This window comes from Peromyscus californicus, unplaced genomic scaffold (assembly GCF_007827085.1).
Source record: "Peromyscus californicus insignis strain IS unplaced genomic scaffold, ASM782708v3 Scaffold_11__1_contigs__length_118956290, whole genome shotgun sequence".
NCBI classification, from domain to species: Eukaryota; Metazoa; Chordata; class Mammalia; order Rodentia; family Cricetidae; genus Peromyscus; species Peromyscus californicus.
This window is the reverse complement of record NW_026294402.1, coordinates 104,604,551-104,632,432: the sequence shown is the minus strand read 5'-3', so window position 1 is coordinate 104,632,432 and position 27,882 is coordinate 104,604,551. Positions and strand designations below refer to the sequence as shown.

At 47.6% G+C, this 27,882-nt stretch overlaps 1 protein-coding gene across 2 annotated transcripts; it reads left to right on the top strand.

The window, feature by feature from the left end:
• Positions 1-231: 231 nt before the first annotated feature.
• Ptpn23 (protein tyrosine phosphatase non-receptor type 23) lies at positions 232-27,882 on the top strand. Of its 2 annotated transcripts, none has more exons than XM_052721835.1 (25): positions 232-400; positions 14,904-14,978; positions 19,205-19,332; positions 19,569-19,645; positions 20,205-20,254; positions 20,384-20,515; positions 20,947-21,027; positions 21,104-21,235; positions 21,321-21,368; positions 21,773-21,829; positions 21,939-21,997; positions 22,160-22,239; positions 22,353-22,467; positions 22,563-22,628; positions 22,892-23,037; positions 23,312-23,629; positions 23,707-23,861; positions 23,944-24,095; positions 24,188-24,367; positions 24,456-26,247; positions 26,342-26,526; positions 26,633-26,737; positions 26,820-26,958; positions 27,044-27,157; positions 27,238-27,882. In XM_052721835.1, exons 1-25 carry the CDS (start codon positions 317-319, stop codon positions 27,715-27,717), a joined length of 4,950 nt encoding a protein of 1,649 aa, XP_052577795.1. In that variant the 5' UTR covers positions 232-316; the 3' UTR covers positions 27,718-27,882. The 2 variants fall into 2 exon arrangements, with proteins under 2 accessions (XP_052577795.1, XP_052577799.1); XM_052721839.1 differs by lacking the exon at positions 232-400 and adding an exon at positions 831-849.

Sequence of the window (27,882 nt, the reverse complement as noted above, 5' to 3'; positions counted from 1 at the left end):
GAAAGACAGAAAATCCCAGGGAAGCTTCGAGTTTAGTGAAGAAGACCACTATTCCCAGAAGCCACTTCACCGTGGATTGGCTCTTTCCCCACCCAAGACTCTCAGCACGGAGAAGACTGAGCATGTGCGAAGATGACTGCGCCTGTGTAAAAGACTACACGGCTGAGGACTTCATCTCCCAGCAGGCTGTGGGGGCGTGCGTCAGCGCCGCGTGACGAGCAACTTCCGGCGTGGAGGGGCGGGGTTGCGCGCGCGGCTGAGGCAGCAGCTGGAGCTGGGAGGGGAGCGGCCCAGTGGCCGCTAGGCGCTCTCCGCCATGGAGGCCGTGCCCCGGATGCCCATGATCTGGCTGGACCTGAAGGAGGCCGGTGACTTCCACTTCCAGTCAGCGGTGAAGAAGGTGAGCCCACCTCTGCCGCGGTTCTCCGTCGTCTGCCCGCGCGTGACGCCCCCTGCGCGCCTGTCCCTCCCGGGGTTCCGTCGCAAGTCGGGCCAGGCGTTTTTCCTTTCCTTTTCCTTTTCTCTTCCCGTGCCCGCACATCATCCTTATCTCCGACTGGCACTGCATCCTGGTGGGAATCTGCTTTCCGACTTCTGTCCTAGACCACCTGCATTTCTATCCATTTCTACCGAGGCTCCGTGTTTCCTTGCTGTGACGTTCTGGACCCAGCTCTGCCCTGTCCCTTCAAGGCCAGGAAGCCCCCATGGGCAGTATGGCGGTCCAGGGTGTGCAGAGTCCACGCTAGGCCCGAGCGTTGGTGGGCTCCCAGTTCACGGCTGGACTAGGAAAGAATGTGTGTTTTAAGACAGGAACCCCAGTGGCCTGTAGGAATGCCGCGCCCCTAGAGAGTGAGTGAGTGTGTGTGTGTGTCTGTCTGTCTGTGTGTGTAGTCGGTCTGTCTGACCTTCCAATTCTGTATGGTCTCCTTACAAAATTTCTGTCCCAAAGTTCCTTTGGACCAAAAGACAGTTTTTTTGTTGATAAGAAGGCTTGAGTCACGCTATAGCTCTTGGAGGCATCCTGTTAGTCATTGTGCTGGGTGGATAGTAGTCATTTGGAGTTCACTGAGGCAAGGAGTTTCTGTGGCAAGATCAGGTGTGGTGATGGGGAATTGGGTACCCTCCAAGATAGCCACTGCCTTAGGAAGGGTCCCCAAAGAGCATTGAGGGCCATAGTAGACATGGGCAGGTGGGAAGCTGTTACAGGTGAGGAGCCTTGGGTGTAGCACCGCAGCTGTTAGTCTATAATCTTTCACCACTCTGTGGTGCTTGGAGAAAGAAGTAGGGGAAAGAAAACGGGCGTGGAAGTAGTTTCTCTCACATCACCACTTGCACTAACTGCTTGTATGTGTGGGCGTGGGATGGGATGAGTTCAGGTGTTGGGTGTCTGTGTGTGTGTGGGGGGGGTATCATCAAACCCAGAGCCTGCAAGTGCTCTACAGAGGTACACCACCCCCAAGCCCAGACCCCTTTTTCATCTGTAAGACCAGCGTATTAAACCAATTGATCTAAATTTACAGAATTTGGTTAATTTCTACCCATCTTCTTTTTCATGCAAATACGAGGTGAATTTTTCTAAAATGTGTCAAAGCTGAGGGAGAAAGATAGAGACTCAGTATGCTGACCCCTTGAATACAGAGTCAAGCCAGTATTTTCAGTTTCCCATTCAGGAGTCTTCTGACATAGCCTAATTCTTTGAGCATTTGTCACCGTCCTGTTATATATGTATGATCTGTGTGTTTCTGATACAGGTATTCCACATTCTGTTCATAATTATTATTTCCTGTTTCCTTAACAGGCTGTTTCTCCTTAATGTGCCTTTGATTGTGGAATTCCTTCTGCTCAAATGACTTGTAATGTAAATATATGATATTCAGGATATCTGATATGCAAACCCCAAAGGGGTTGTGACCCACATGTTGAGAACCTCTGTTCTACCTAAAAGAGCTCTCATTTTTGCCCCTTAAGTTATAGGGCTGTTCTTTAATCTCTGTGAATGGGTTCTATCCAGCTTTCAAGGTCTAGTTGAAGCTCTGTCTTCCACAAAGCTTTCCTTAATCCTTTTATCTGGATTAGCCTTTCCCTTTTCTGAATTTCTTTCCCTTCACCCTTTCTTTGACAATAGTTATATGCACTTTTTTTCCTCCCTCAAGACAAGGTTTCTTTGTGTAACAGCTCTGGCTGTCCTAGAACTCACTCTGTAGACCAGGCTGGCCTTGAACTCATAGAGATGCGCCTGCCTCTGTCTCCCAAGTGCTGAGATTAAAGTTGTGCACCACCAATGCTATGTGCTATTTTTAATATTTATCTGTGTGTGTGTAGATGTATGGGTTCAGGCATGGCAATGCATTTGTGTGGAGGTCTGAGGACAACTTTCAGGAGTTAGTGCTCTCCTTCCACTATCAGGTCCAGGGAATTAAACTCAGTAGCCAGACTTGGCAGCAAGTACCTTTGCCCCCTGACCCTGCCTAGCCATCTCTCTGGCCCTAATGTGCTGGGTTGTTTTTTTGTTTGTTTGTTTGTTTTTTTGAGACAGGGTCTCACTATGTATCTCTGGCCATTCTGGAACTCATTATGTAGACCAGACTAGCTTTGAACTCACAAGATCCACCTGCCTTTGCCTCTCAAGTGCTGGGATTAAAGGCGTTTGCCACAATACTCTGCTTCTATATGTGCTATGTTTTTTTTTTTTTTTTTTTTTTTTTTTTTTTTAAGATTTATTTATTAATTATGTATACAATGTTCTGTCTGCGTGTACGCCTGCAGGCCAGAAGAGGGCGCCAGATCTCATTACAGATGGTTGTGAGCCACCATGTGGTTGCTGGGAATTGAACTCAGGACCTCTGGAAGAACAGCCAGTGCTCTTAACCGCTGAGCCATCTCTCCAGCCCATATATGTGCTATGTTTTAACCCCATATTCAGCTGGGATACTAGAAGGGCATCTCTGTGTTCCTTTAGCTTAATACCTACTACATAGGAAAATGTTTCTCAAATGACTGAAAGACAGTCTAGAGGGAATTTCAATTAGATTTAGATTATGTTGACCCTAAATGGAAAAATTTCAGCCCAGGGGTCAGACAGATGGCCAGTAGAAAATAGAACATCATGCTCTTGCAGAAGTCTGGAGTTTGATTCCCAGGACCCATATTGGTGGGCCAGCTCAAAACTGCCTGATCCACGGGATCAGACTCTCTCTTCTGGCCTCTGAGGGCACCTGCATTTACATGCACATACCCACACCCACATATACATTAATAATAATGAAAAAGAAAATCTCAGCCTAGTCAAATATGGTGGTTACATATCTGTAATCTTAGAATTTGGAAGACTGAGGCAGGAAGACTGAATTCAAGACCTACCTGGGCTACATAATAGCCCAAAACTAGATTTTTTTGTGGGGGGGAGTAGGGGTAGGTAGGAAGCATTGGTTAAGACAGGGTCTTACGGTGTTACAGGCAGTTGTGGCCTCAAACTTGCTATATAGCAGAGGCTAGGCTTGAATTCCTGATTCTTTTGCCTCTGCCTTCCTAGTGCTAGGATTACAGGCAAGTGCCACCACACTAAGGCCTAGGAGATTTTTGTTTGAATGTAGCCTTTCTTGTTGTGGTCATTCATGTACCCAAAACCCTGGGAGCACCTTGCCTTCAGTGAGAGGTGTTGCTCCAGAAATACAATACAATACACATCTTTAGTCTCAGCACTTGGGAAGTAGAGGCAGGTGGATCTCTGTGAGTTCAGGAGCAACCTGATCTACAGAGTGAGTTCCAAGACAGCCAGAGCTATGTAGTAAGATTCTGTATCAAAACAAAAACAAAAAACACGTTTACCTAGATAGACGTCAGAGGAGATTCTGCAGACGTCACTAGACCATCTCAGCCTGTGGGTCATGATCCTTTTGGGGATTGAATAATCCTTTCACAGGGGTCACCTAAGACCATCGGAAAACACAGATATTTACTACCCAAAACAGTAAAGGTCCAGCCTTTATTGTTTTCTCCCAGGGTCCATGGAAGAGTCTAACAACTAGCTGGGGATTCTAATCTGAGGGATATTCAGTGACTCTAAGCACACTGCGTTCTTTAGTCCATTCACTTTATTCTTCTCAGTCAATCCTGTCTACACAGTTTCTTTTCCGTTTTCATACTTAGCTCCTCTCTGTTCCTCCTGCTGCTCTCTCATTATTCTACCTAGTTCTTTCCATCTTTGTTCTCATCTCTGTTCTTTTAAATCAATTCCCTCCAAGTGCTGTGGGGGAGCCGTATATATACACAAGCAGTAATTCTTTGGCAATGCAATGCGAGATTTGAAGTTTTCAGGGTCGCAGAGGAAGGTGATAAGGATCCAAACATAAAGCAATAATTGTCAGCTTCCAATTACAACCCAAAGGGGAGTTCTCCGATAGAGTCAACTAAAGGCTAAGATCAATTAGGGAATTGTAAAAGGTCTTGAGTAAATAAATCGGGATGATGGTAAGGAGTTAAGGATTTGTTTTGTTTTGTTTTGTTGAGACCGGTTTCTCCATGTAGCTTTGGAGCCTTCCCTGGAACTCACTCTGTAGCCCAGGCTGGCCTCGAACTCACAGAGATATGCCTGCCTCTGCCTCCTGAGTGCTGGGATTAAAGGCATGCGCCACCACTGCCCGGTTTATGAGTTAAGGATTTAATTGCTAGTGGTTATTTTCTCTGTCTGTGAGTGAGATGAGCTAATGTTTATCTATCTGCACTTGTACTTAGATAAAAAGGTATCTTAGATGAAATACTTTTGTCTGGAGAATGGCCCTGGAGAGATTTATGTTAATGAAAAATAAACACAGCTGGGGAAAGTTATCCAAATAACCCAAATGTATAGGGCAAGTTGTGCCCAAGATTGAGATGCAGTCATGAGCTCACATGTATACATAACATGGAAATGCATGGTAAATGGGGAGAATCATAGCTGTTATTGCACAAGAAGTTTACAAGAAACAGCCAATTCATTCAAAAGACAATAATTCCATAACGCCTTGCATAATCGTTTCCTCTAACAGAACCCTTAGTTCTGATAGGTTGACCTTCTGAACTCTTAATTGTCACTGCTGTATACTCCCATGGATTTTGCTACCAGCTGCTCTCATTAATATACATTATGATTCATAACTAGCAAAATTATAATTATGAAGTAGCAATGAAAATAATTTATGGTTGGGGGTCATTACAACATGAGGAGCTGTAGTAAAAGGTCGCAGCATTAGGAAGGGTGAGAACCACTGATCTAGAGCCTCGGACTCTCCCTTCCCTAACTATAGTGTCCCCATCCTACTTTTTGCCTCTGGTCTGATTGTTATTCTCTATCCATGCTCTAAATTGCAGAAATTCTACTGTTGACTTTGTGGTAACGGCTTGAATTTAATCTCAGAGGGAGGTGGAGTAAAAATTGGTTCTGTTTTCATCAGCCTGTGAAACTATGCTGAGACCTGGCAATATAGGTCTTAATTAATTAAGACAGTCTTCCATAGCCTTATTCATTCATTCATTCATTCATTCATTTATTTATTTTTAGTGGTGCTGGGGATTGAACCCAGGGCCTTGTACATGCTAGGCAAGTGCTTTGTCACTGAACTACATCCCTATAATACAGCCCACCATCACCACCACCACCACTAACACAAGGAGTCCATAGTCTAGTAGAGGAAATTTCAAAGTTTGAGCAATTTAGTATAAGAGTAGAAATAGCTATAGGGTACTGAGAGCACCAACGCAAGGAGATTTGTGTTAGACACTTGCATTGGACCCAAAAGACCCCACCAGTACAGGCTTTTGGTGTTTGGTGAGGTTGAACCCTGGGCCTTGTGTGTATTCTGCCATCCCCAGCCCCAGTGAACACTGTGACATTAGCATGTACAAGTGACATTAGCTTTGATTGTTGGCAGGAAGCCCTGTAGCCAATTAACTAAACTGCAGACATTTAAGTAGTTAAGGTGTAACTGTTGGCTGGTTGATTACACTGTAACTAAGTTGTTTTCTGTGCTTCAGTGTCTTTTCAAATGTAGCATCATGGTGTAGATTGCAGTTCTCCGAAGCAGCTGTTTGGAGGAATGCCCTGTTCACAAATCATTGTCTATCCTTTTGCTCAAATAAACTCCATTAAATTTAAATTTAGCTTTTCTTTTAACAGTATTTTATGTGAAATGGGAGCCAAGAGAATTGTAAGCTGGTTTTGAAATGCAGTGCCAAACTAGGTTGGCATACTTGGGCTCACATGAGAATTCAGTGGACAAGCACTGACCTTGAGCTGTGCACCCCCACCCCACACCCACTTTTCAGTACTAGGGGTTGAACCCAGGGGTTCAGATGAGGCAAATACTTTATCAGTGGGCTACATCACCAACCCCTGTGTACCATATTACTCTTTTGGGGACCCAGAGGACTGACTCACTGAAAATGAATTAAAGATGACTCTTGTGTTTTGTTTTGTTTTTTCTTTTAAGATTTATGTATTTATTTCATGTGCATTGGTGTTTTGCCTGCATGTACATTTGTGTGAGGGTGTTGGATCCCCTGGAACTGGAGTTATAGACAGTGGTGAGCTGCCATGTGGTTGCTGGGAATTGAACCTGGCTCCTCTGGAAGAGCAGCCAGTGCTCTTAACCGCTGAGCCATCTCTCCAGCCCTGACTCTTGGGCTGTTTACTAGTGAATGATTTGGCCACATGTGTTAGTTAATATTGAAAGTCATTTCTTTCCAAACACCAACCCTTAACCAGCTACACTGGAGCAGAAGTCAGGCTCACTTAGGCTGCATGCTGTATCCCTCCTTGTTCTTTCATTGAGTGCCTATTACATATGGTTGGGGTCACCACAACATGAGGAGCTGTATTAAATTGTCACAGCATTAGGAAGGTTTTGAAAATAGAGCACTTACCTTCTAAGGATTCATGTAGTTACTCATCCACTGCCAGTGCTGGGTAGGTAGCCGCTGTGCCTGTTGTTGGTTTCTCCTTTCACTCTGCTCCTTTTCCTGTCAGAGTCCTCCGGAAAACTGCTCTTGAGGCCTGTCACCAGCTCACTGCAGTCTGCCCCTGTAACTTTACTCCGATTATTGCCTTGCTTAGGTCATTGTTGAGTTCTCTCCTCCTGCTCCTTAACCCCAGTTAAGCCATGCTTCTTTAGAATCCCTTCATCTGCCTGGCTTCCTGATTTAGACAGGTCTTTGGTCTTGCCAGTTGACTTGACCTTGGAAAGCACATGTTCATTGCTTCTTCCCACTGCTCATCTTGTTCACATCTGGTTTTTCAGCTTTGTGGAATTTTTCTCTCTTCTAGATTTCCCACAGAACAGGTAAATGTGAAGAACAGAAGCAAAAAAAAAAAAAAAAATTCTCTGGATGCCCACCAGGGGAGGACATGAAATCAGTTATCTGTGGTGTTGATCTGTTTTTGTCTCTTGTCACAGATGGAAAGACTCAGTTGGTCTGCCTGAACCTGTCTGTCTTCTTGTGTTATGCAGAATGGCCCCCAGCACAGATGAACTGAATGGTCCATGGTCTTTCCTGACCTAATTTCAAACACCAGAAGTCTGTATACATTTCACTCAGGGTTTAGACCAGATTTGGTGGGGGTGCTGTTTTTTTCAAGACAGGATTTCTTTGTATATAGCCTTGACTATTCTGGAACTCACACTATGGACCAGGCTGGCCACTCTGCCTCCTGAGTGTTGGGATTAAAGGTGTGAACTGCCACCACCACCTGATGTAGACCAGATCTTTTCTCAGAAAGTAAAATTCTTTGTCATGTCCATGTTTTGTGTTTGCAGGTGCACATGTGTGCATGTGATGGCCAGAGGCCAACCTCATGTATAGTTCCTTAGACTAGCTGTCTACCTTAGTTTTTGAGATAGGTCTTTCACTGATACCTGGGGTTTGTGGATTAGGTTAGCTGACCAGCAAACCCCAGGGATCTCTATCACCTCTTCAGCACTGCAATTACAGACTTGTGGCACTATGTACAGTTGTTTATGCGGGTGCTAGGAATTGAACGTAAGCCTTCATGCTTGCTTGTGTGACAAGCACTTTCCTAACTGAACTTTACCTACCTACCTCCTCCCCTCCCAACACTCTTGTTTTTTTGAGACAGGGTCTTGTAGTATAGGTAGGCTTTAAATTTGCTCTATAGCCAAGGGATGGCTTTGACACCTGATCTTGTCACCACTTGCCTCATGCTAGGATTCTATAGGAGTAAGCCAGCACACCCAGTTTGAGAAGTAATAAATTATTGTGTGCAAGGAGTGCCTTGTGAGTGTTGGCTGAATAACCAGTTTAGTTCTAGCACCCTCTGGGAGTTGTAACTTGAATCTTCTCCCTGGTGCTGTTCAGACCAAGGGGCCATTGAGAAGCAACACGGAGGGAGGCTTTGAGTATTGTGGGTGGTCAGACTAGGAGAGGACTTAAAAAGTCTGTCCTCATGCCCTGTACCTTTGGCCTGTAATTATCAGGCTTGCTGACATGGACCAAGGGGCTGAAAGCTTTCCTTGGCAACACTCCTTTGTCTGAGTAAAGTGTTGTTTCATTTGAAATTCAGCAACTGAACATATATAAAGTAACAATAGTGTATGTAGACTTAATTTTATGTGCATTTTTGTAGTACAGCCCAAGGAGTGACCTAGATTTGATTCAGCTCTGGAAATGGAAGGGGAGTTAAAAAAAGAAAAAGAACAGTGTATGTGATGAACCAAATATCCATGATGTGGTTTTGGTGCACACCTGCAGTCCCAGCCATATCTATGCTGAAGTGGGAGGATCACCTGGACCTAGGAGTCCACATCCAGCCTAGACAACAGTGAGACATTGGCTTTTAAAAAGTTCCATTTGAGCTAGGTGGTGGTGGCCCACGCCTTTAATCCCAGCACTCAGGAGGCTGAGGTAGGCGGTTCTCTGAGTTCTGTGAGTTCGAGGCCAGCCTGGTCTACAGAGTTCCAGGACAGCCAAGGCTATACATAGAAACCCTGTCTCAGGAAGAAAAAAAAAATCCATGTGATAACCTTTTAATGCCTTATTTGTGTATTGCTTTAATTAGTGCAGTGAAATTTGAAGGCATTATATCAAATTAAGAGTAATGCAGAATGAGAACATGCTAGTAGAAGAGACTGAGGTAGAGGGACTATTCCTAAGATCAGGAGTCAGGAAATCTGGCTTGGGGTGTGTGGTTTGAATATAAAATGGCCCCCATAGGCCCATAGGGAGTGGCATTATTAGATGTGGCCTTGTTGAAGTAGGCCTTGTTGGAGGAAGTGTGTCACTAGGGCGTGGGCTTTGAGTTTTCAGAAGCTCAAGCCAGGGCTACTGGCTCACTGTCTCTTCCTGCTGCCTGCGGATCCAGATGGAGAACTCTCAGCTCTTCTCCAGCATCATGTCTGCCCACATGCTGCCATGCTTTTCACCATGATGATAATAGGGTAAACCTCTGAACTGTAAGTCAGCCCAGTTAAATGTTTTCTTTTATAAGAGTTGCTGTGGTCATGGTGTCTCTTCATAGCAATAAAACCCTAGCTAAGACAGGGTCCTACTGCCCCATTGTTGGTTGCTGATTTTCCATTTCTCTAATCTGTAGGTAGTGGCATGATTCAGAATTTTTGTTTCTAGTGATCATTAGTGGCACAGTTTGGTGTCATTTGTTACTAGAAGAGTAACAGCACAGAACAAGTGTTGCCAGTAGAAGCTGACCTCTTCCCCTGTCCCCTCAGAGTTGAGTGACCTTCAGGACTGTGAATGATCAGATACTAACCACACATCTCTCATTGGTGGTTTAGATTATTTTTGAGAAAGGGTGTCTCTGAACCACCTGCCTCCACATCAGTAGTGCTAGGATGAAAGGCTGTACTACCACAACCAGCTGTGATGTGGCATCTTATCATTTTGAAAAGATTAACACATGAGAAGAGTTCATGATTATGAATCTTAGTACAGTACAGGTCTGCCATACCATAAAGGATATTTTCAGCTGAGCATACTCTTTCTGTTTAGGACCTAGCTCAAGTCTTTATGACAGCTCTGTGAAGCAGTATAGCAGGTAACATTAACCCTTTTTACAGGTGAAAGCAACAGAAAACTAAGCCCAGATCCACAACAAGTCTATGGGCCATGCCATCCTGGACACAACCCAGTTTATCCAAATTGTGTTAAATCCACAGAAACTCAGGTACACTCCTAGGACTTTCTGGATGTGAAGTAGCCTTGAAACGGAAGTTGTTTCTTTTTATTTCTCTCCTAACCTCTGTTGTTTTTCTGCCTGGCCCATGGTCAGGACAAATCTCTCTCACCCACCGCCAGTCCCGCAGCCGCTCAGACCCAACCAAATAAACACACAGATACTTATATTGCTTACAATATTAGTTATTGTTAGCTGTTCTTATATCTTAAATTAACCCATTTCTATTAATCTATAAGTTGCCATGTGGCTTGTGGCTTACCGGTATCTTAACATCTGCTTCTCATCGTGGTGGCTGGCAGTGTCCCTCTGCCTCAGCCTTCCACTTCCCAAAATTCTCCTCTCTCCTTGTCCCGCCTGTACTTCCTGCCTGGCTACTGGCCAATCAGTGTTTTATTTATTAACCAATCAGAGCAACACATTTAACATACAGAACATCCCACAGCATTCTGTCTTAGTTAAGATTTCTAGCACTACAGTAAAACATTATGACCAAAAAGTAAGTTGAGTCATTCTCTCAACTGAGGCTCCTTCCTCTCTGATGACTCCAGCTTGTGTCAAGTTGACACACAAAACCAGCCACTACACTCTTCTTCCCTCCCATCACCCCCCTGTTTGTGTGTGTGTGTGTGTGTGTGTGTGTGTGTGTGTGTGTGTGTGTGTGTGTGTTTGTGTGTTTCAGGGTCTCATATAGCTGGTGGCCTCAGATTTGAGGATGACCTTGAACTCTTGATCCTCCTGCTTTTGCCTCCCAAGTGCTGAGATTATAGGTATTATCTACCACACCAGGATGGAAAATGGAAAAACTCTTCTATGATTTAAAAAAAAAAAAAAGAAGAATTTGTTTCCTACAATGCCTTCTTTTCTTTTCCTTCTTCAGTAGATTTGATCTCTCAACATATTTTCATTTGAGATCTGTTTCTTTTTTATTTACTTATTTTACTCCATATGCATATGTATATGCACACCATGTACATGCCTAGCCTGCAAAGGCCAGAAGAGGGCTTCTGGTCCCCTAGAACTAGAATTGGTTATGAGCCACCATGTAGATGCTGGGAATAAAACCCAGGTTCTCTGAAAGATCAACAAGTACTCTAAACTGCTGAGCCATTTCACCAGCCCCAGACCTGCTGCTTATCTGACAAAAGGATCCAGTGTTGTGGTTTTGTTTTGTTTTTCTCTCTCCCAAACCTTCATTGGGAGTGTAATTTAATCACAGTAAACAGCTTCCATCTCAAGCACAGAGTTCAAGGGAAGCCTGACACTTTTTGAAGTTCTCTCAGTATTGGTTGGTGTAGCTACACCATTGTCTCAGTTTTCTTACTCTTGGGTCTGCTACAGGCTTGTTTTCCCAAGTTACATTAGGTCAGACCAGTCCCATAGACTGTGGTTAGATAGATGGGTTACTATTCCATATACTTGAGAATTTCAGCAAGTTTCTTTACTCTTATTGAAAAAAAAAATGTTGGCTGGGCAGTGGTGGTGCATGCTTTTAATCCCAACACTTGGGAGGCAGAGGCATGTGGATCTCTGTGAGTTCGAGGCCAGCCTGGTCTACAGAGCAAGATCCAGGACAGGCTCCAAAGCTACACAGAGAAACCCTGTCTTGAAAAACCAAATAAGGGGGCTGGAGAGATGGCTCAGCAGTTAAGAGCCCTGGCTGCTCTTCCAAGGACCCAGGTTCAATTTCTAGCACCCACATGGCAGTTTGCAACTGTCTATAACTCCAATTCCAGGGGCTCTGATGCCAATACAAATAAAATAAAATTTAAAAAACCCAAATAAATAAAATTTTTAAATGTTATTAAGTCTTATTTAGTGTGTATATGTGTTTATATGTATGTGGATGCTTGCACCACAGTGCATGTGGAGGTCAGAGGCCAACCCACAGGAGTTGGGTTTCTCCTTCCACCATGTGAGTCCCATTAAGACTTGCCTGACTTCTGTCCTCTTTTTCAGTGGGGCCAAATGTTTGGATTCTGGTTGTTGCTGCATCAGTCACTAACTGCTGGTTAGTTCTGTCAACTTGACCACTGGGGGAAAGGAGTTCTCATTTGAGGAATTGGCCTGACAGCACATCTGTGGGGCATTTTCCTGGTTGATAATTGATGTAGGAGGGTCCAGCTACTCTAGACAATGCCATCCTTGGGCGGGTGGACCTGGGCTGAGCAAGTGAGGGGCATCTAGCCAGTAAGCGGTGTTCCTCCATAATCTTTGCTTCAGTTCTGCTTCCACGTTCCTGCCTTGAGTTCTTGCCCTGACTTCCCCTCGGTGACGGACAGTGATGTGAGAGTGGGAGCCAAGGAAACCCTTTCCTCCCAAATGCTTTCGGTCAGTTTTTATCACAGCCACAGAAATGAAAGCTACGACACTAATGCTGTGATCTTGGCAAATGTCCTAACCTCTTTGCCTCAGTCCTTCATCCTTTCATCAATGATGAGGAGACTAGATCCATCTCTTGCCTTGTGGTAAGAAGCTGGTAAGACTGAGGTGCTTGAGGACCTTGCTGGCCTGTCATAGGAACTTGGCGAGTGTCTGCTGCTTCTCATTCTTGGAGGAACAGTGAGTCAATTGAAAGGCAGGAACAATATTCTTGTTTTTAGGACTGTGGTGTCTGATTCCTTCAGCTGTGTCCCACAGAGCCTCTGAGGCTGCACTTCCTCCTCCTTCTAACCCAAGGTTGGACAAGCCCTGACCCTTCTCACTACACAGGAGTTGACTTAGGCCACATTTTATATTTGTAGATTAGGTGGGAGTTGAATAGATCAGAGTGAAGTAAATCAGCTTTAGATTGGTTGGGAACCCTCTAAATATTGGCTTTATATTCGCAGAGTTGAATACTTGTTTGGTAGATTTCTTTCATAGCTTTTCTCTTTTCAGGAGGCTACTGAGAGAGTAGATCTTTTCAGATACCTTAGCTCCTCAGCAACTCTTTGAGTCATTTGTTTCCCAAATTTCAAATACTGAAAAAAATTGAAAGTATCCAAATCTTCGTTACCCACATTTATTTATTTTTTAAAATTAGGTATGTGAGGTGTGAGGGTGTGCTGTGGGGTCCACATGCCCTGGAGATCAGATGACAACTGTAGTGTCCATTCTCCCCGCCACCTTTATTTGTGTTCTGAGGATTGAACTCCGTCACTGGCTTTTATGGCAAGAACCTGATGTCACCAACTCAGCCAACTTGCCGATCCTATTTTTAGTTGTTTTACTTTTCGAGATTTATTTATTGTTTGGTTGGTTTGGTTTTTTCAAGACAGGATTCCTCTGTGTAGCACTGGCTGTCCTGGAACTCTCTTTGTAGCCCAGGCTGGCCTCTCACAGAGATCCACCTGCCTCTGCCTACTGAGTGCTGAGATTAAAGGTGTGCACCACCACTGCCTGGCTTAAGGTTTGTTTGTTTGTTTGTTTATTTGGGTTTTTTTGTTTTGGTTTTTTGAGACAGGGTTTCTCTATGTAGCTTTGCACCTTTCCTGGAACTCATTCTGTAGCCTAGGCGGGCCTCGAACTCACAGAGTTCCGCCTGCCTCTGCCTCCCGAGTGCTGGGATTAAAGGTGTGCCACCATGGCCCAGCAGGGTTTATTTTTATTTCATGTTTATGAATGTTTTGTCTGGATGTGCATATGTGCACCACGTGTAGGTGAGAAGACATTGGATCCTCTGAAATTGGAGTAATAGCTGTGGGCCACCATGTAGTTGCTAGCAGGAGGCTAAACCTAGGTCTTCAGCAAGAGCAGCAAGCCCTGCGTCCTAGGGAAGCACTGTACCAGCTGAGCCAACTCCATTCCTGTTTTTTTTTTTTTTTTTGGTTTTTTTCGGGACAGGGTTTCTCTGGGTAGCTTTGCGCCTTTCCTGGAACTCGCTTTGGAGACCAGGCTGGCCTTGAACTCACAGAGATCCGCCTGGCTCTGCCTCCCGAGTGCTGGGATTAAAGGCGTGCGCCACCACCGCCCGGCATCCCTGTTTTTTTTAGGTATTTTTTTGAGGATTTATTAATTTTTTTTTATTTACATGTACGAGTATTTGCCTTCATGTGTGTCTATGCACCACGTTGTGAAAGGAGACCCAAAGAGGGCCCTGGATTCCCTGATACTGAAGTAACAAATGATTGTTAGCTGTCTTGTGGGTGCTGGGAACTGAACCGGCATCCTCTGGAAGGGCAGCCTATTCTCTGAACTGCTGAACCATCTCCCCAGCCCTGTTGTTTTTATTTGAATGATATCCCACTCCACGCTGGCTCATTTCTCATCACACTCCCTCAGGCCTTTCCTGAGAGTCATTGGTGCCCTTCCCTGCCATGTAGGTGGGTGGGAGTGGGGTTTGCACCCATGCTTGTTTGGAGCCTCTTGCCTATGTGTACTTTGAGTTTAGGGTTATACCTGTGATTTTAGAACAAAGGATTCTTGAAGGAGGTTTAAGTTAGTGACCCTTTGAGATCTTCATAGGGCTCTATTTCAGCTAGTTAAGACCTGTTGCTCCTTGAGCTGGTAGAATCCTGGTGTCTATTGAGAAGGCTATAGCATGTGAGGGACCTGTTGAGGTGTTTGCACAGGGTATTTAGTCTTCATTTTCATGGGCTCAGAGGAGGAGGAGGCCGTCCTGGTCAGCTCCTGTGTGCTGTTGATAGCTGAGGCCGAGCTTTGACGACTGCCTCAGACTCGGGGCACATCTGCAGATCTTCCTTACCACTTCTTTTTTTTTTTTTTTTTCCCCTTCCTCTAGTTTGTCCTGAAGAATTACGGAGAGAACCCAGAAGCCTACAATGAGGAACTGAAGAAGCTGGAGTTACTCAGACAGGTAGGAGTATTTTTATGTTGATACAAATGGAATTGGTTTGCTAAAGAAGTATTTAAAACACACACACACACACATCTCTACCATCTACTGTGGTCAATATTTTAATTTACTAATTTTCACTTTATTTAATTATTTATTTAGTCTACAGAAGCACCAATGCTGGTAGAAAAGTTTTTGTGTTAACTCCGACAGTCTGATAGGTGAAAAAGGATTTTATTTTACTTACTTTTTCTTTCCCCACGGGTCTCAGTGTAGCTCAGGCTGGCCTTCGGTCCTGAAAGTTCTGGGACTAAAGGCATTGTCCCTTTATGTTTAAGTCTTAGTTATTTTGCTGTAATGGGGATTGAACTCATGTCTTCAGGCTTGATATCAAGTGTTCTTACTTGTTGTGCCATCTAGCTATTTCTGAGACATGGTTTCATGTTACCCTCAGAGGCCTACAACTTCATGTAGCTGAGGATGATCTTAAAGTTTTGATCCTCCCTCCTCATCTTCAGGGCTGAGGTTACAGTAACCATCTCCAGTTTATGTAATCCTAGGTCACACCAGGGCTTTATTCATACCAGGCAAGGATTCTACCAGCTGAATATCCACAGACTCCTTTGGTTTTTTGTTGTTGTTGGTTTGTTTATTTGTTTGAGACAAAGTCTCTCTGTGTAGCTCTGGTTATCCTGGAATTCACTCTGTAGTCCAGGCTGGCCTCAAACTCAGAGATCTACCTGCCTCTGCCTCCCAAGTGCTGGATTAAAGGCCTGCGCCATCACACCGCTCTAAGGTGGTTTTTTTAAAACTTAAAACAGTTTTAATTTCCCCTTTCCCCCATATTTTCAACCATTTTGAAACATTCATGTATAAGAATTCAGCATATTTTCAGTCTGTTGGATTTTTTTTTTTGTTTTTCTACATTGTCTTTTGTCAGGCCCGGAAGATCTCAGATATGGCAGCTTCTTCATTATCTGTTGTTTCGCCTTCTGAAATTTCACTTACTTTCAGTCACTTGTATTCCAGAATATTAAATGGAAAATTCCAGAATAAGTAATTTAGAAGTTTAAGTTGCTTGCAGTTCTGAGTAGTATAACTAAATCTGATGCCATCCTGCTCTGTCTTATCCCACCTAGAATGTTCATTGTTGCTTTGCTTAGTGAATGAAATCTCATGATACCTTGTTTAAATTTTTGTGTGTGTTTGCACACACAAGAGTGGGGCCATGTTTGCACATTTGTGTGGCAATCACAGGACAACTTGCAAAAGTCTGTTCTCCCCTTCTGCCATGGGTTCCAGGGACTGAACTCAGATGGACGGGGTTCACAGCAAGTGCTTGTACCCACTGCGCTATCCCTACAGTTCAGTGCTGTGTTTATTAAGTAACTCTTTCTGTTGTTGTTTGGTTTTATTTTTGTTTTTTTGAGATGGGTCTCTATGTAATTCTGGCTGTCCTGGAGATGGCTATGTAGACCAGGCTGGCTTCTGCCCCCTGAGTGCTGGGGTTAAAGGTGTGTGCCACCATCCTCAGCGGCCCTTATTTTCTTAATAAATAGTCATGATGTTGGCAATTGTCGATACCAAAGAGAAACTGTGAAACACTTTCTTGAAGTCAAGCATGGTGGTGCACACTAGTAAGCCCAGCTTTAGGAGGCAGTGGCAGGATGGCTGAGTGTGAGCCTGGGCTATAGTGACACTCTTTCTCGAGCCCTCTTTTTTTGGGGGGGGGTTTTCAAGACAGGGTTTCTCTGTGTAGTTTTGGTGCCTGTCCTAGATCTCGCTCTGTAGACTAGGCTGTCCTCGAACTCAGAGATCCGCCTGGCTCTGTCTCCCGAGTGCTGGGATTAAAGGCGTGTGCCACCACTGCTTAGCTTCAAACCCACATTTTTTTAAAAAGTCCCAGGTGATGGTGGCGCACACCTTTAATCCCAGATGCAGGTGGAACTCTGTGAGTTCAAGGCCAATCTGTTCTATAAATCGAGTTCCAGGACAGCTGGAGCTGTTACACAGAGAAACCCTGTCTCAAAAAACAAACAAACAAAAGCCAAAACAAAACTGCTGTTAACGTGGGTAGGAATTATCACTACAACAGCCTCCTTTTGGTTCTTTTGGGTGTATACTCAGAAGTGGAATTACTGAATTATGTAATAGATGGGATTTTTGAAGAATCACCACACTGTAATTTTGCACAGTGGCTCACCATTTTACATCTCCACTAGTAGTACACAAGCATCCTAATTTCTCCATTCTCCCAGTGTTTGCTCTTTTCTTTGTTGTTTTTGAGAGTCTCACCATGTAGCCCAGGCTGTCCTGGAACTTGTGATCCTCCTCCAGCCTCCTTGGTTTACAAGTATGCAAACAGCCTTGCTGACTGTTTTTTGGGAAGTGTTGCCCCCCACCCCCAGCAGGGTCTTATGTAGTCCAAGCTGGCCTTTAACTTATTTTGTAGTGAAATATAACTTGATCCTGATCTTCCTGCCTCTACCTTCCAGGTGTTAGGAATACAGTCATGTACTACCATGCCTGGCTTATTTTATTTTTTTAATTACTAATAGTCATCCTAATCAGTGTCGGGTAAAGGATGAGGCGTGTCAGGCAAACGGAGGAGTGTGTACATGCTGAGAGCACCCTTGCTAAGGGCTCCAAATCCGCTATTAGCATCCTAGTGAGGGTCTCTTGTCCCTTCTTCGGGGTGGGACAAGGGAAAGTTTATGGTGTTTTAAGCCCAATTCCTCACTGGGCACCTGCTTCTTGATAGTTATATGGTCTGCTTTTCAAAATGTGAACAGAGGATTTCTTTGTTCTGTTTCTTTTTCCTCCCAAATAGAAAGGTTTGTTACTATAAAAATTGAAAATAGTTAATATCCAGAATATATGAGCAAAGGAAAATTTATGTCTATATCAGACACGTATCTGCCCCCCTTCTCTCTACATAAATATGCATGTATGTATCTGTGTGTGTGTGTGTGTGTGTGTGTGTGTGTGTGTGTGTGTGTGTATGTGTGTATGTACAATAAACTGGGGCTGGGAAGATAGCTCATTTGGTAAAGTGCCAGGCATGCAAGCATGAGAACTTGGGTTTAGATCCCCCAAATCCATATAAAATACCAGGTGTGGTCATGCGCATTTGTAACCCTAGTGCTTGGCAGGGGGTGAAAGGTCAGGTGAGTGGAGATAGGTAGCCAGTTGGAGAGCTCTGGGTTTCTCTGTTTTCAAAAGATAAGGTGTCGAGTTATAGACAGTTGATGTCAACCTCTGGTATGTGCACTTGCATACACTGTACATACAGAGAGAAATCACTTCAGGAGTAGTATTCGTAGATAATCACTGTCAGCATTTTGAGGTATAGTCATCTGGATTTTTTTTCCCTTTTTGGTCCATATATTTATTTGCAGAGCCTATGCTTGTACAGAAATGAGATCATAGATTCATCTGTTAGATTATTTTTTTTGTCTATATTTCATAGAAGTCATAGTATATCCATAACAACCTGTCTTTAGTTTGGCTGAGGAATATTTTCTTGTGTAAGTAGCCTTGACATAGTTCATGTAAACAGTCCTCTTTAATAGCAAGTCTAGTGGCATCCAGTTTTTTAATCTGATAATGCTGTGAGAAATGCCCTCGAATGCAGTCAAGGATTTTTACCCCCTCTTGGATATCTACCCTCCATGAATCATTTTTCTGAGGCAAGGTCTCATGTAACTCAGGCTGACTTCAAACTTGCTTTATAGTCAAGAATGACCTTGAATGATTGATCCTCCTGGGCTCTGGGATTACAGCTGTGCATCATCATGTCTGGATTTCCTGGATGTCTCTTACTGTTCAGTTTTAGATATAGAACTGTGGGTCAAAAGTTAAACATAGGTGGAAGGGAAAAGGTTAAACATAGGAGCTGGAGAGATGGCTCAGCAGTTAAGAGCACTGGCTGGTTCAGTTCCCAGCACCTGCATGGCAGTTCACAACTGTCTGTAACTCAAGTTCCAGGAGATCCAGTTCCTTCTTCTGACCTCCACAGACACCAGGCACACATGTGATGCACATACATGCATAAAATAATATTTTTTTAACGTCGAATATAGTCAAAATTTTAAAGCATATTGTAGAGTATCTTCTAGAAATGTGGACAGACTCCGTCTACCAGCCTTGGCTGGCAGTATGGTATGTCCAACAACTGTAGGTGCAGATAGAGCTTTTTTTGAAATCTCTAACGATGGTGAGCCTGTTCCTTCCATCCTAATTCCCAGAATGCTATTCGTGTTGCACGGGACTTTGAGGGCTGCAGTGTCCTTCGAAAGTATCTTGGCCAGCTACACTACCTGCAGAGTCGGGTGCCCATGGGCTCAGGCCAGGAGGCCGCTGTAGCTGTCACCTGGTGAGAGCTGGTAGGCTGGGCTGGGAAGTTGAAAACTTAGAAGGTGCTTGGACAGCTGGGATACTTGGGTGGTAGGCATGATCCCTTCCCCTCTCCTTTCTCCTTGCACAGGATGGGGAGTATTAGTGTGGTCTCCCATAGACCTCTGTCTCATACTGGAGTGGTTGGTCCCCTTCCCTGACCCTTGGGCCCAGGCCAGGTCCTTCCCTCTAGATGACTGAGATGCATGTCTGCAGGACTGAGATCTTCTCAGGAAAGTCTGTGGCCCATGAAGACATCAAGTACGAGCAGGCCTGTATTCTCTACAACCTTGGTAAGCTGCTTGATCCTTCCATGGGCCCTATGCCAAGCCCTGCCAGCCCTGGGTCTCAGCTCATCAGGTCAGATGGCCAAAAAATCTATGGCTGAATGAAAGGAAGATGCCTGCGTTGTGACCCCTCCTCTGCCTCTACCACAGCTACACTGGCACTTCTGCTGTTTTATGGGCCCCTGGGAAGTCACTGTTTAGAAGAGCTACTCTGCCAGTCTGACTACCACAGATTTGTCCCTGTGCACTCCAACAGGGAGTCATGGCCTTTCTTTGCCTGGACAGTATCACTCACTCCCCTATTAAGGCTTCAGATTGAGAGGATAAGGCTGGCCTTAGATTGCCCCTCAGTCAGTGTGGCTATTGGCTGAGGGGAAAGCATGGGGGCTCCTCCCTCTTCTACCCCCCAGCCAGGTACATAACAGGAGAAAGGATTTGGCCCAGTTCTCGGACTTGTTTTTCTGACGGAATGACAACAGGTGCCCCTCTGCTTCAGTCTCAACACAGGTGTAGGCAGCCTGGGAAGCATCTCCAGGCTCTCCTAACAATGCTCCCATCTCTCTAGGTGCATTGCACTCCATGCTGGGGGCTATGGACAAGCGGGTGTCTGAGGAGGTAAGGACTGGGGAGGGGGCAGTGTGGACATGTGGGTATGCTATGGAGGACACCAAGTGTCCTCAGCTCCCAGAAGTTGAATGATTCCTGCCTTACGGAAGTGGCCATCTTTCACCTCTTCCCTCCTAGGGCATGAAAGTCTCCTGCACCCACTTCCAGTGTGCAGCAGGTGCCTTTGCCTACTTGCGTGAGCACTTCCCACAGGCCTTCAGTGTAGACATGAGTCGCCAGATCCTCACTCTCAATGTCAACCTCATGCTGGTGAGCCAAATTGTTTTTCTGTTTTGAGATGAGGTCACATTTTGTAGCTCAGGCTGGTCTGAAACTCACTGTGTAGCCCAGGCTTGCTTCAGAATCATGGCCAATCCTCCTGCCTCAGTCTTTTTGGGGTTAGTCATGAAGTTAGCCACCACCCCTAACTTTAGGTTGGATTGGAGAAGAAGTGGCTAAGGGAGGAGGCAGTTCATCTAGATTCTGGGCCAGTCATGTTGCAGGTAGTAAGGGAGAGGCAGGAAGGAGGCCTGGCATTGGGTCTTTTGAGTTCAGGTAGATCAGGCACAGGGTGGTAATTCTGGGAGCTGAGGAGACTAGAAGAGAGCAGCCAAGAGGGACTATTTTGGTCCATCCCTTGGCTCCCAAGAAGAGAAGGACCTTCAGGTGAACAGGGCATTGACCTGCACTTGTTGCTCCAGGGCCAGGCTCAGGAGTGCTTGTTGGAGAAGTCCATGTTGGACAACCGGAAGAGCTTTCTAGTGGCCCGCATCAGTGCACAGGTAGGAACAGGACCGAGGATGAGCATTTGCTTTGCTCCTGATCCTTGATAACTGAACTGATGATCCCAATTCCTAGGTGGTAGATTACTACAAGGAGGCATGCCGGGCCTTGGAAAACCCTGAAACCGCTTCCCTGCTGGGCCGTATCCAGAAAGACTGGAAGAAGTTGGTCCAGATGAAGATCTACTACTTTGCAGCTGTGGCTCATGTAAGACAAGCAGTTACTGGTTGTGGCCTGGGCCAGGTGGCTGTAGCTCAGGCAGCAAGTCATGATGCCTCCTCTTCTTTCCTAGCTGCACATGGGGAAGCAGGCTGAGGAGCAACAGAAATTTGGGGAACGGGTGAGTGGACTGTGGGTAAGGGGGACCCTCAGGACATGTTCCAGGATTTTAAGGTTCTGTCTTTACATCATCCTGGAGGTAGTCCTCTTTGCTCCCCCTTGACCCCTCATCTTTCTCACCATGTGCCAGGCCATCATGACCTTTCTGTAGGCTTTGCATCTTCCCACCTTGTAGCCCTCATTCCTAGGGGTCTGAGGAGACAGGATGGGCTCCCAATAGGGAGGATGACTCTTTGGAGGTATAAGCTACAGGGTGGAGCTATTTGGGGCTATTGGCTTGGCTGGCATATGCTGCCTGAGGTGCTGGTCTTATGACCAGTGATCCAATCATCAAGTAGGACAAAATGGGGAGATGGAATATTAGGGTCCAAGAGGATAGGACAGACCAGGCTTTGCCCTCCACAGGTGGCCTACTTCCAGAGTGCCCTGGACAAGCTTAATGAAGCTATCAAGTTGGCCAAGGTAAAGCTGAATGAGTGTGACTGCCTTTCAGAGCCATGAAGGCAGATGGCAAGGCTAGCTGAGCTGACTGATCTCAACACTGGCCTTGGTTATCTCTTCATCTCTCCAGGGCCAGCCTGACACTGTGCAGGATGCACTTCGATTTGCTATGGATGTCATTGGGGGAAAGTAAGTATGTGGGACTAGGGTTGTCAAGTTTTTCTTATTAAATATCTTGTTCTTCTGCACCCTTGGGAGGAATCTAACAGTGCCAGGGAGCAGTGACCTACATGGGAGTCTAGTGTGTGGATCCTTGGTAATCTGTGATTTCTCTCCCCCTGCCATTCCCAGATATAATTCTGCCAAGAAGGATAATGACTTTATCTACCACGAGGCTGTGCCAGCACTGGATACCCTTCAGCCTGTGAAAGGTCTGATAGCTGAGGGGAAGCTGAGGAGTGGGGTGGCAAAGGAAGATGGAATAGGGAGGAGCTGCCTTGAGTCTTCATATGGACCTGATCTCTGTGATACTCCCTGCTCTTAGGAGCCCCCTTGGTGAAGCCCTTGCCAGTGAACCCCACAGACCCAGCTGTTACAGGTCCCGATATCTTCGCCAAATTGGTACCTATGGCTGCCCATGAGGCCTCATCACTGTACAGGTGTGTAGGAGGGACCAGCTCCTTTGCTTGATACAGAGGTCCTTGAGGTCCTTCAAGTATATAGGTCTCCAGCAACTGGTCTGTTTATTCCTTAGCGAGGAGAAGGCCAAGCTACTTCGGGAAATGCTGGCTAAGATTGAAGACAAGAATGAGGTCCTAGAGTAAGTGTGGGACAAGCGGTGGGAGGTAGGGCACACACCAGATTTCTTGCCTCCCTGCCCAGAATCTAGATTGAGATTTTGGAGTGTTGATGTGCTGTGGAGGATGTCCTGCCCCACCGTCGCTATCACTGTCTGGCATAGCCTGCCAGTCCATGTTTCAGTCTAGTTCCAGTGGAGGGGTCAACTAGCAGGCTTTATGTGGAAGGAATTGGGTCAGAGCCAATTGTCATCTGATCCTGCTGTCATCCTTCTCCCTTCCCTAGTCAGTTCATGGACTCAATGCAGCTTGACCCTGAGACAGTAGACAACCTAGATGCCTACAACCATATTCCACCCCAGCTCATGGAGAAGTGTGCGGCACTCAGTGTCCGGCCTGACACCGTCAAGAACCTTGTCCAGTCTATGCAGGGTGAGCAAAGCACGAAGCAGACAGGTGCAATGGGTAGCATGCAAGTCATCTGCCGTGGCCTCCTCCACTGAGGATGCTGGGGAAGCCCTGGCCCAGGCATGCACCATCCACATGCTTCTGTAGATCAGTGAACCATAGGCTTCTTGTATTTGTGGAGTTTAGCAAGTGCTGGGAAACAAGCTCTGATCCAAGTGGGCATTTCTGTGTCTTGTGGGCAGAGGGCTGAGTGGTGCCTGGTTTGCCTAACTCAGTGGCTACCCCCCATACCCTTCAGTGCTGTCAGGTGTGTTCACGGATGTGGAGGCCTCCCTCAAGGACATCAGGGATCTGCTGGAGGAAGATGAGCTGCAGGAGCAGAAACTGCAGGAGACCCTGGGTCAGGCTGGGGCTGCCCCTGGCCCCTCCGCGGCCAAGGCTGAGCTCGTAGAGGTGAGGCGAGAGTGGGCCAAGTACATGGAAGTTCATGAAAAGGCTTCCTTCACCAACAGCGAGCTGCACCGTGCTATGAATCTACACATTGGTAACTTGCGCCTGCTCAGTGGACCACTGGATCAGGTGCGGGCTGCCCTACCCACGCCAGCCCTTACCCCAGGTAAGCCCCGCCCATTGCTAGCAGGAGAGGCTTGGAGCGGGGTTTTCTTCGGCCTCACTGATTGCTGCTGCCCTCAGAGGACAAAGCTGTGCTGCAAAACCTGAAGCGCATCCTAGCCAAGGTGCAGGAGATGCGGGACCAGCGTGTGTCCCTGGAGCAGCAGCTCCGAGAGCTGATCCAGAAGGATGACATCACTGCCTCCCTGGTCACCACTGACCACTCAGAGATGAAGGTGGGTTGGATGAGCTTCGAGCGAGGGCTCTGTTTCTGGGCTTCTTCCTTAGTGTTTTTTTTTTTGTCCCGTCTTCCCACAGAAACTGTTTGAGGAACAACTGAAGAAGTATGATCAGCTGAAGGTGTACCTGGAGCAGAACCTGGCTGCCCAGGACAATGTCCTCCGGGCACTGACTGAGGCCAATGTGCAGTATGCAGCTGTGCGGCGGGTGCTTAGTGAGCTGGACCAAAAGTCAGTGTCTGCCGTTGTTCTTACCTCAAGCCCCGTCTGGAGCTCTGTCCCTACAATTAGCCTCATCCTGGCTTTTCCTTTTGCCCACCAAGGTGGAATTCCACACTGCAGACCCTGGTGGCTTCCTATGAAGCCTATGAGGACCTGATGAAGAAGTCCCAGGAAGGCAAGGACTTTTATGCAGACCTGGAAAGCAAGGTAGCCACCCTGCTGGAACGGGCACAGTCCATCTGTCGTGCCCAAGAGGCTGCCCGCCAGCAGCTCCTGGACAGGTGGGTGTGCGCATTAGTTTCATTGTGGACCCAGCCCAGGCCAGCCTGGTTTATGGGAGCTGGTCTTACTTCCCTGCCTGTCCCTTAGGGAGCTGAAGAAGAAGGCACCACCACCTCGGCCCACAGCCCCCAAACCATTGCTCGCCCGCCGTGAGGAGGGTGAGGCAGTAGAGACTGGAGACCCACCTGAGGAGCTGCGCAGCTTGCCCCCTGATATGGTGGTTGGCTCCCGGCTGCCTGACCCATTCCTAGGAACTACTGCCCCACTCCACTTTTCTCCTGGCCCCTACCCTAGCTCCACAGGCCCAGCAGCCCACTATCTCTCAGGACCCTTACCCCCTGGAACCTATTCAGGCCCCACTCAACTGATGCAGCCTAGGGCTGCAGTGCCCATGGCATCTGGGACAGTCCTCTACCCAGCCCCCGCCTACACATCGGAGTTGGGCCTTGTACCCAGATCCTCTCCCCAGCATGGAGTTGTAAGCAGTCCCTATGTGGGGGTAGGGCCACCTCCACCAGTTGTAGGTCTTCCCTCTGCTCCACCTCCCCAGTTCTCAGGACCTGAGTTAGCCATGGCAGTTCGGCCAGCTACCACCACCGTAGATAGTGTCCAGGCCCCTATCTCTAGCCATACAGCACCACGGCCAAACCCTACCCCAGCTCTTCCCCAGCCCTGCTTTCCAGTGCCTCAGCCTGTGTCCCAGCCTGTTCCCCAACCACAGCCTCTGCCCACACCCTATACTTTTTCTATGGGGACCAAGCAGCACCTCACAGGCCCTCCACCACAGCACCACTTCCCTCCTGGGATCCCCACAGGCTTTCCAGCCCCCAGGATTGGGCCCCAAGCTCAGCCTCAGCCCCACCCCCCACCCCCACCCCCACCTGCACAAACAACATTTGGGCCACAACCCCCACAACAACCCCTTCCATTCCAGCATCCACATCTCTTCCCATCTCAGGCCCCAAGGGTCCTTCCTCCACTTCCCTACCCTTTTACCCCTCAGCCTGGTGTCTTGGGGCAGCCCTCACCCACCGTGCACAGCCAGCTCTATCCAGGCCCATCTCAAGACCCTCTTCCCCCACACTCGGGGGCTCTGCCTTTCCCTAGCCCTGGGCCTCCTCATCCTCACCCCACCCTGGCATATGGCCCTGCCCCTTCCCCTAGGCCCCTGGGTCCTCCGGCAACTCCTGTTTCTATTCGAGGCCCCCCACCAGCCAGTCAGCCCACCCCTAGTCCCCACTTGGTGCCTTCACCTGCCCCATCGCCAGGGCCTGGTCCAGTACCTTCAAGGCCTCCAACAGCAGAGCCACCACCGTGCTTGCGTCGAGGTGCTGCAGCTGCAGACCTGCTGTCTTCTAGCCCTGAGAGCCAGCATGGAGGTACTCAGCCTCCTGGGGGTGGACAGCCCCTGCTGCAGCCTACCAAGGTAGATGCAGCTGAAGGCCGTCGGCCACAGGCCCTGCGGCTGATTGAGCAGGACCCCTACGAACATCCTGAGAGGCTGCGGCAGTTGCAGCAGGAGCTGGAGACCTTTCGGGGACAGCTGGGGGATGTAGGAGCACTGGATGCAATCTGGAGAGAGTTGCAAGAGGCACAGGAACATGATGCCCGAGGTCGATCCATTGCTATTGCCCGCTGCTACTCGCTGAAGAACCGGCACCAGGATGTTATGCCCTATGACAGTAACCGTGTAGTGTTGCGCTCAGGCAAAGATGACTACATCAATGCTAGTTGTGTGGAGGGGCTCTCGCCATACTGTCCACCCTTAGTGGCCACCCAGGCCCCACTGCCTGGCACAGCTGCTGATTTCTGGCTCATGGTGCATGAACAGAAAGTATCAGTCATTGTCATGTTGGTGTCTGAGGCAGAAATGGAAAAGGTAAGAGCCTAGATGGGTATTCAGGAGGAGATTATGGAGTGGGGAGGCAGGGAGTCTGGGAAAGCTAGCCTTAACTATCTTGTCTGTTCTTCAGCAAAAGGTGGCACGCTACTTCCCCACTGAGAGGGGCCAGCCCATGGTGCACGGAGCCCTGAGCGTGGCACTGAGCAGTGTTCGCACTACCGAAACCCATGTGGAGCGGGTGCTGAGTCTGCAGTTCCGTGATCAGAGCCTCAAGCGCTCTCTTGTGCACCTCCACTTCCCTACTTGGCCTGAGTTGTGCGTTCACTGTTCTGGATGGTGGGAGTTAGGGTAAACTCCTTGGGTGCTTGGGGGTGAAGGCCTCTCACATCAGGCCTGGTTCATACCTGTCCTTTCCCTCCAGAGGCCTGCCAGACAGTCCTGGCAACCTGCTGCGCTTCATCCAGGAGGTACATGCACATTATTTGCACCAGCGACCTCTGCACACACCTATTGTTGTACACTGCAGGTAGGGAGCTGGCACCCACCTGAAGGAGGGTTGCTGCCCCATGGGCTCTTAGCCTGGCCTTATGCTTTCCTTCTTGCCACAGCTCTGGAGTGGGCCGCACAGGAGCCTTTGCACTGCTGTATGCAGCGGTGCAGGAGGTAGAGGCTGGGAACGGGATTCCTGAGCTGCCTCAGCTGGTGAGGCGGATGAGGCAGCAGAGAAAACACATGCTGCAGGAAAAAGTGAGTGGGTGGACTGGGTTGAGCTGGGTCTTGCCCATTGAGGACGGCCCCTACGCAGCTGACTAGACCAAATGTGTCTTTCTAGCTGCACCTCAGGTTCTGCCATGAGGCACTGGTGAGGCATGTGGAGCAGGTTCTACAGCGCCATGGTGTGCCCCCTCCAGGCAAGCCCGTGGCCAGCACAAGCATCAGTCAGAAGGTAAGAGTAGTTCCTTGAGGGCTCTGCTGGGACAGTCACAACCTGGTGAAACTGTCTTCTTACTAGCTCTACCTTCTCAGAATCACCTGCCTCAGGACTCCCAGGATCTGGTCCTCGGTGGAGATGTATCCATCAGTTCCATCCAGGCTACCATTGCCAAGCTCAGCATCCGGCCCCTAGGTGGCTTGGATTCCCCAGCTGCCAGCCTCCCGGGCCTTGTAGAAACCCCAGGTCTTCCACCAGCCAGCCTTCCAGAACCTACCCCTGTCCCATCCTCTTCTCCTCCCCCTCTCTCTTCGCCTCTGCCTGAAGCCCCACAGCCAGAGGAGGAGCCACCAGTGCCTGAAGCCCCCAGCTTAGGGCCCCCCTCCTCATCCCTGGAGCTGTTGGCCTCTCTGACTCCAGAGGCATTTTCACTGGACAGCTCTTTGCGGGGAAAGCAACGGATGAGCAAGCAGAACTTTCTACAGGCCCACAATGGACAGGGTCTGAGGGCTGCCCAGCCTACGGATGACCCCCTAAGTCTCCTGGATCCACTCTGGACACTTAACAAGACCTGAACGGGCTTTGCTTCCCTGGTCCTTACACTACGTCTCCCATCCCTGCTGCCTTCACTCTGCCAGATGGAGGTGCCCTGCAGGCCTCAGGTCAGGCTCTGCTCCTTTGTGGAACCTGACATCTTTCAGCTCTGGGCTACTGAAATAATAAACCTATTCTGTGGCCAA

Coding starts and splice junctions, on each gene's coding strand:
- Ptpn23 (XM_052721835.1), top strand. CDS start 317: ATGGAGGCCGTGCCCCGGATGCCCATGATCTGGCTGGACCTGAAGGAG. Junction 23,630..23,706: donor CACGCCAGCCCTTACCCCAG/GTAAGCCCCGCC, acceptor TGCTGCCCTCAG/AGGACAAAGCTGTGCTGCAA. Junction 27,158..27,237: donor GCACAAGCATCAGTCAGAAG/GTAAGAGTAGTT, acceptor CTACCTTCTCAG/AATCACCTGCCTCAGGACTC.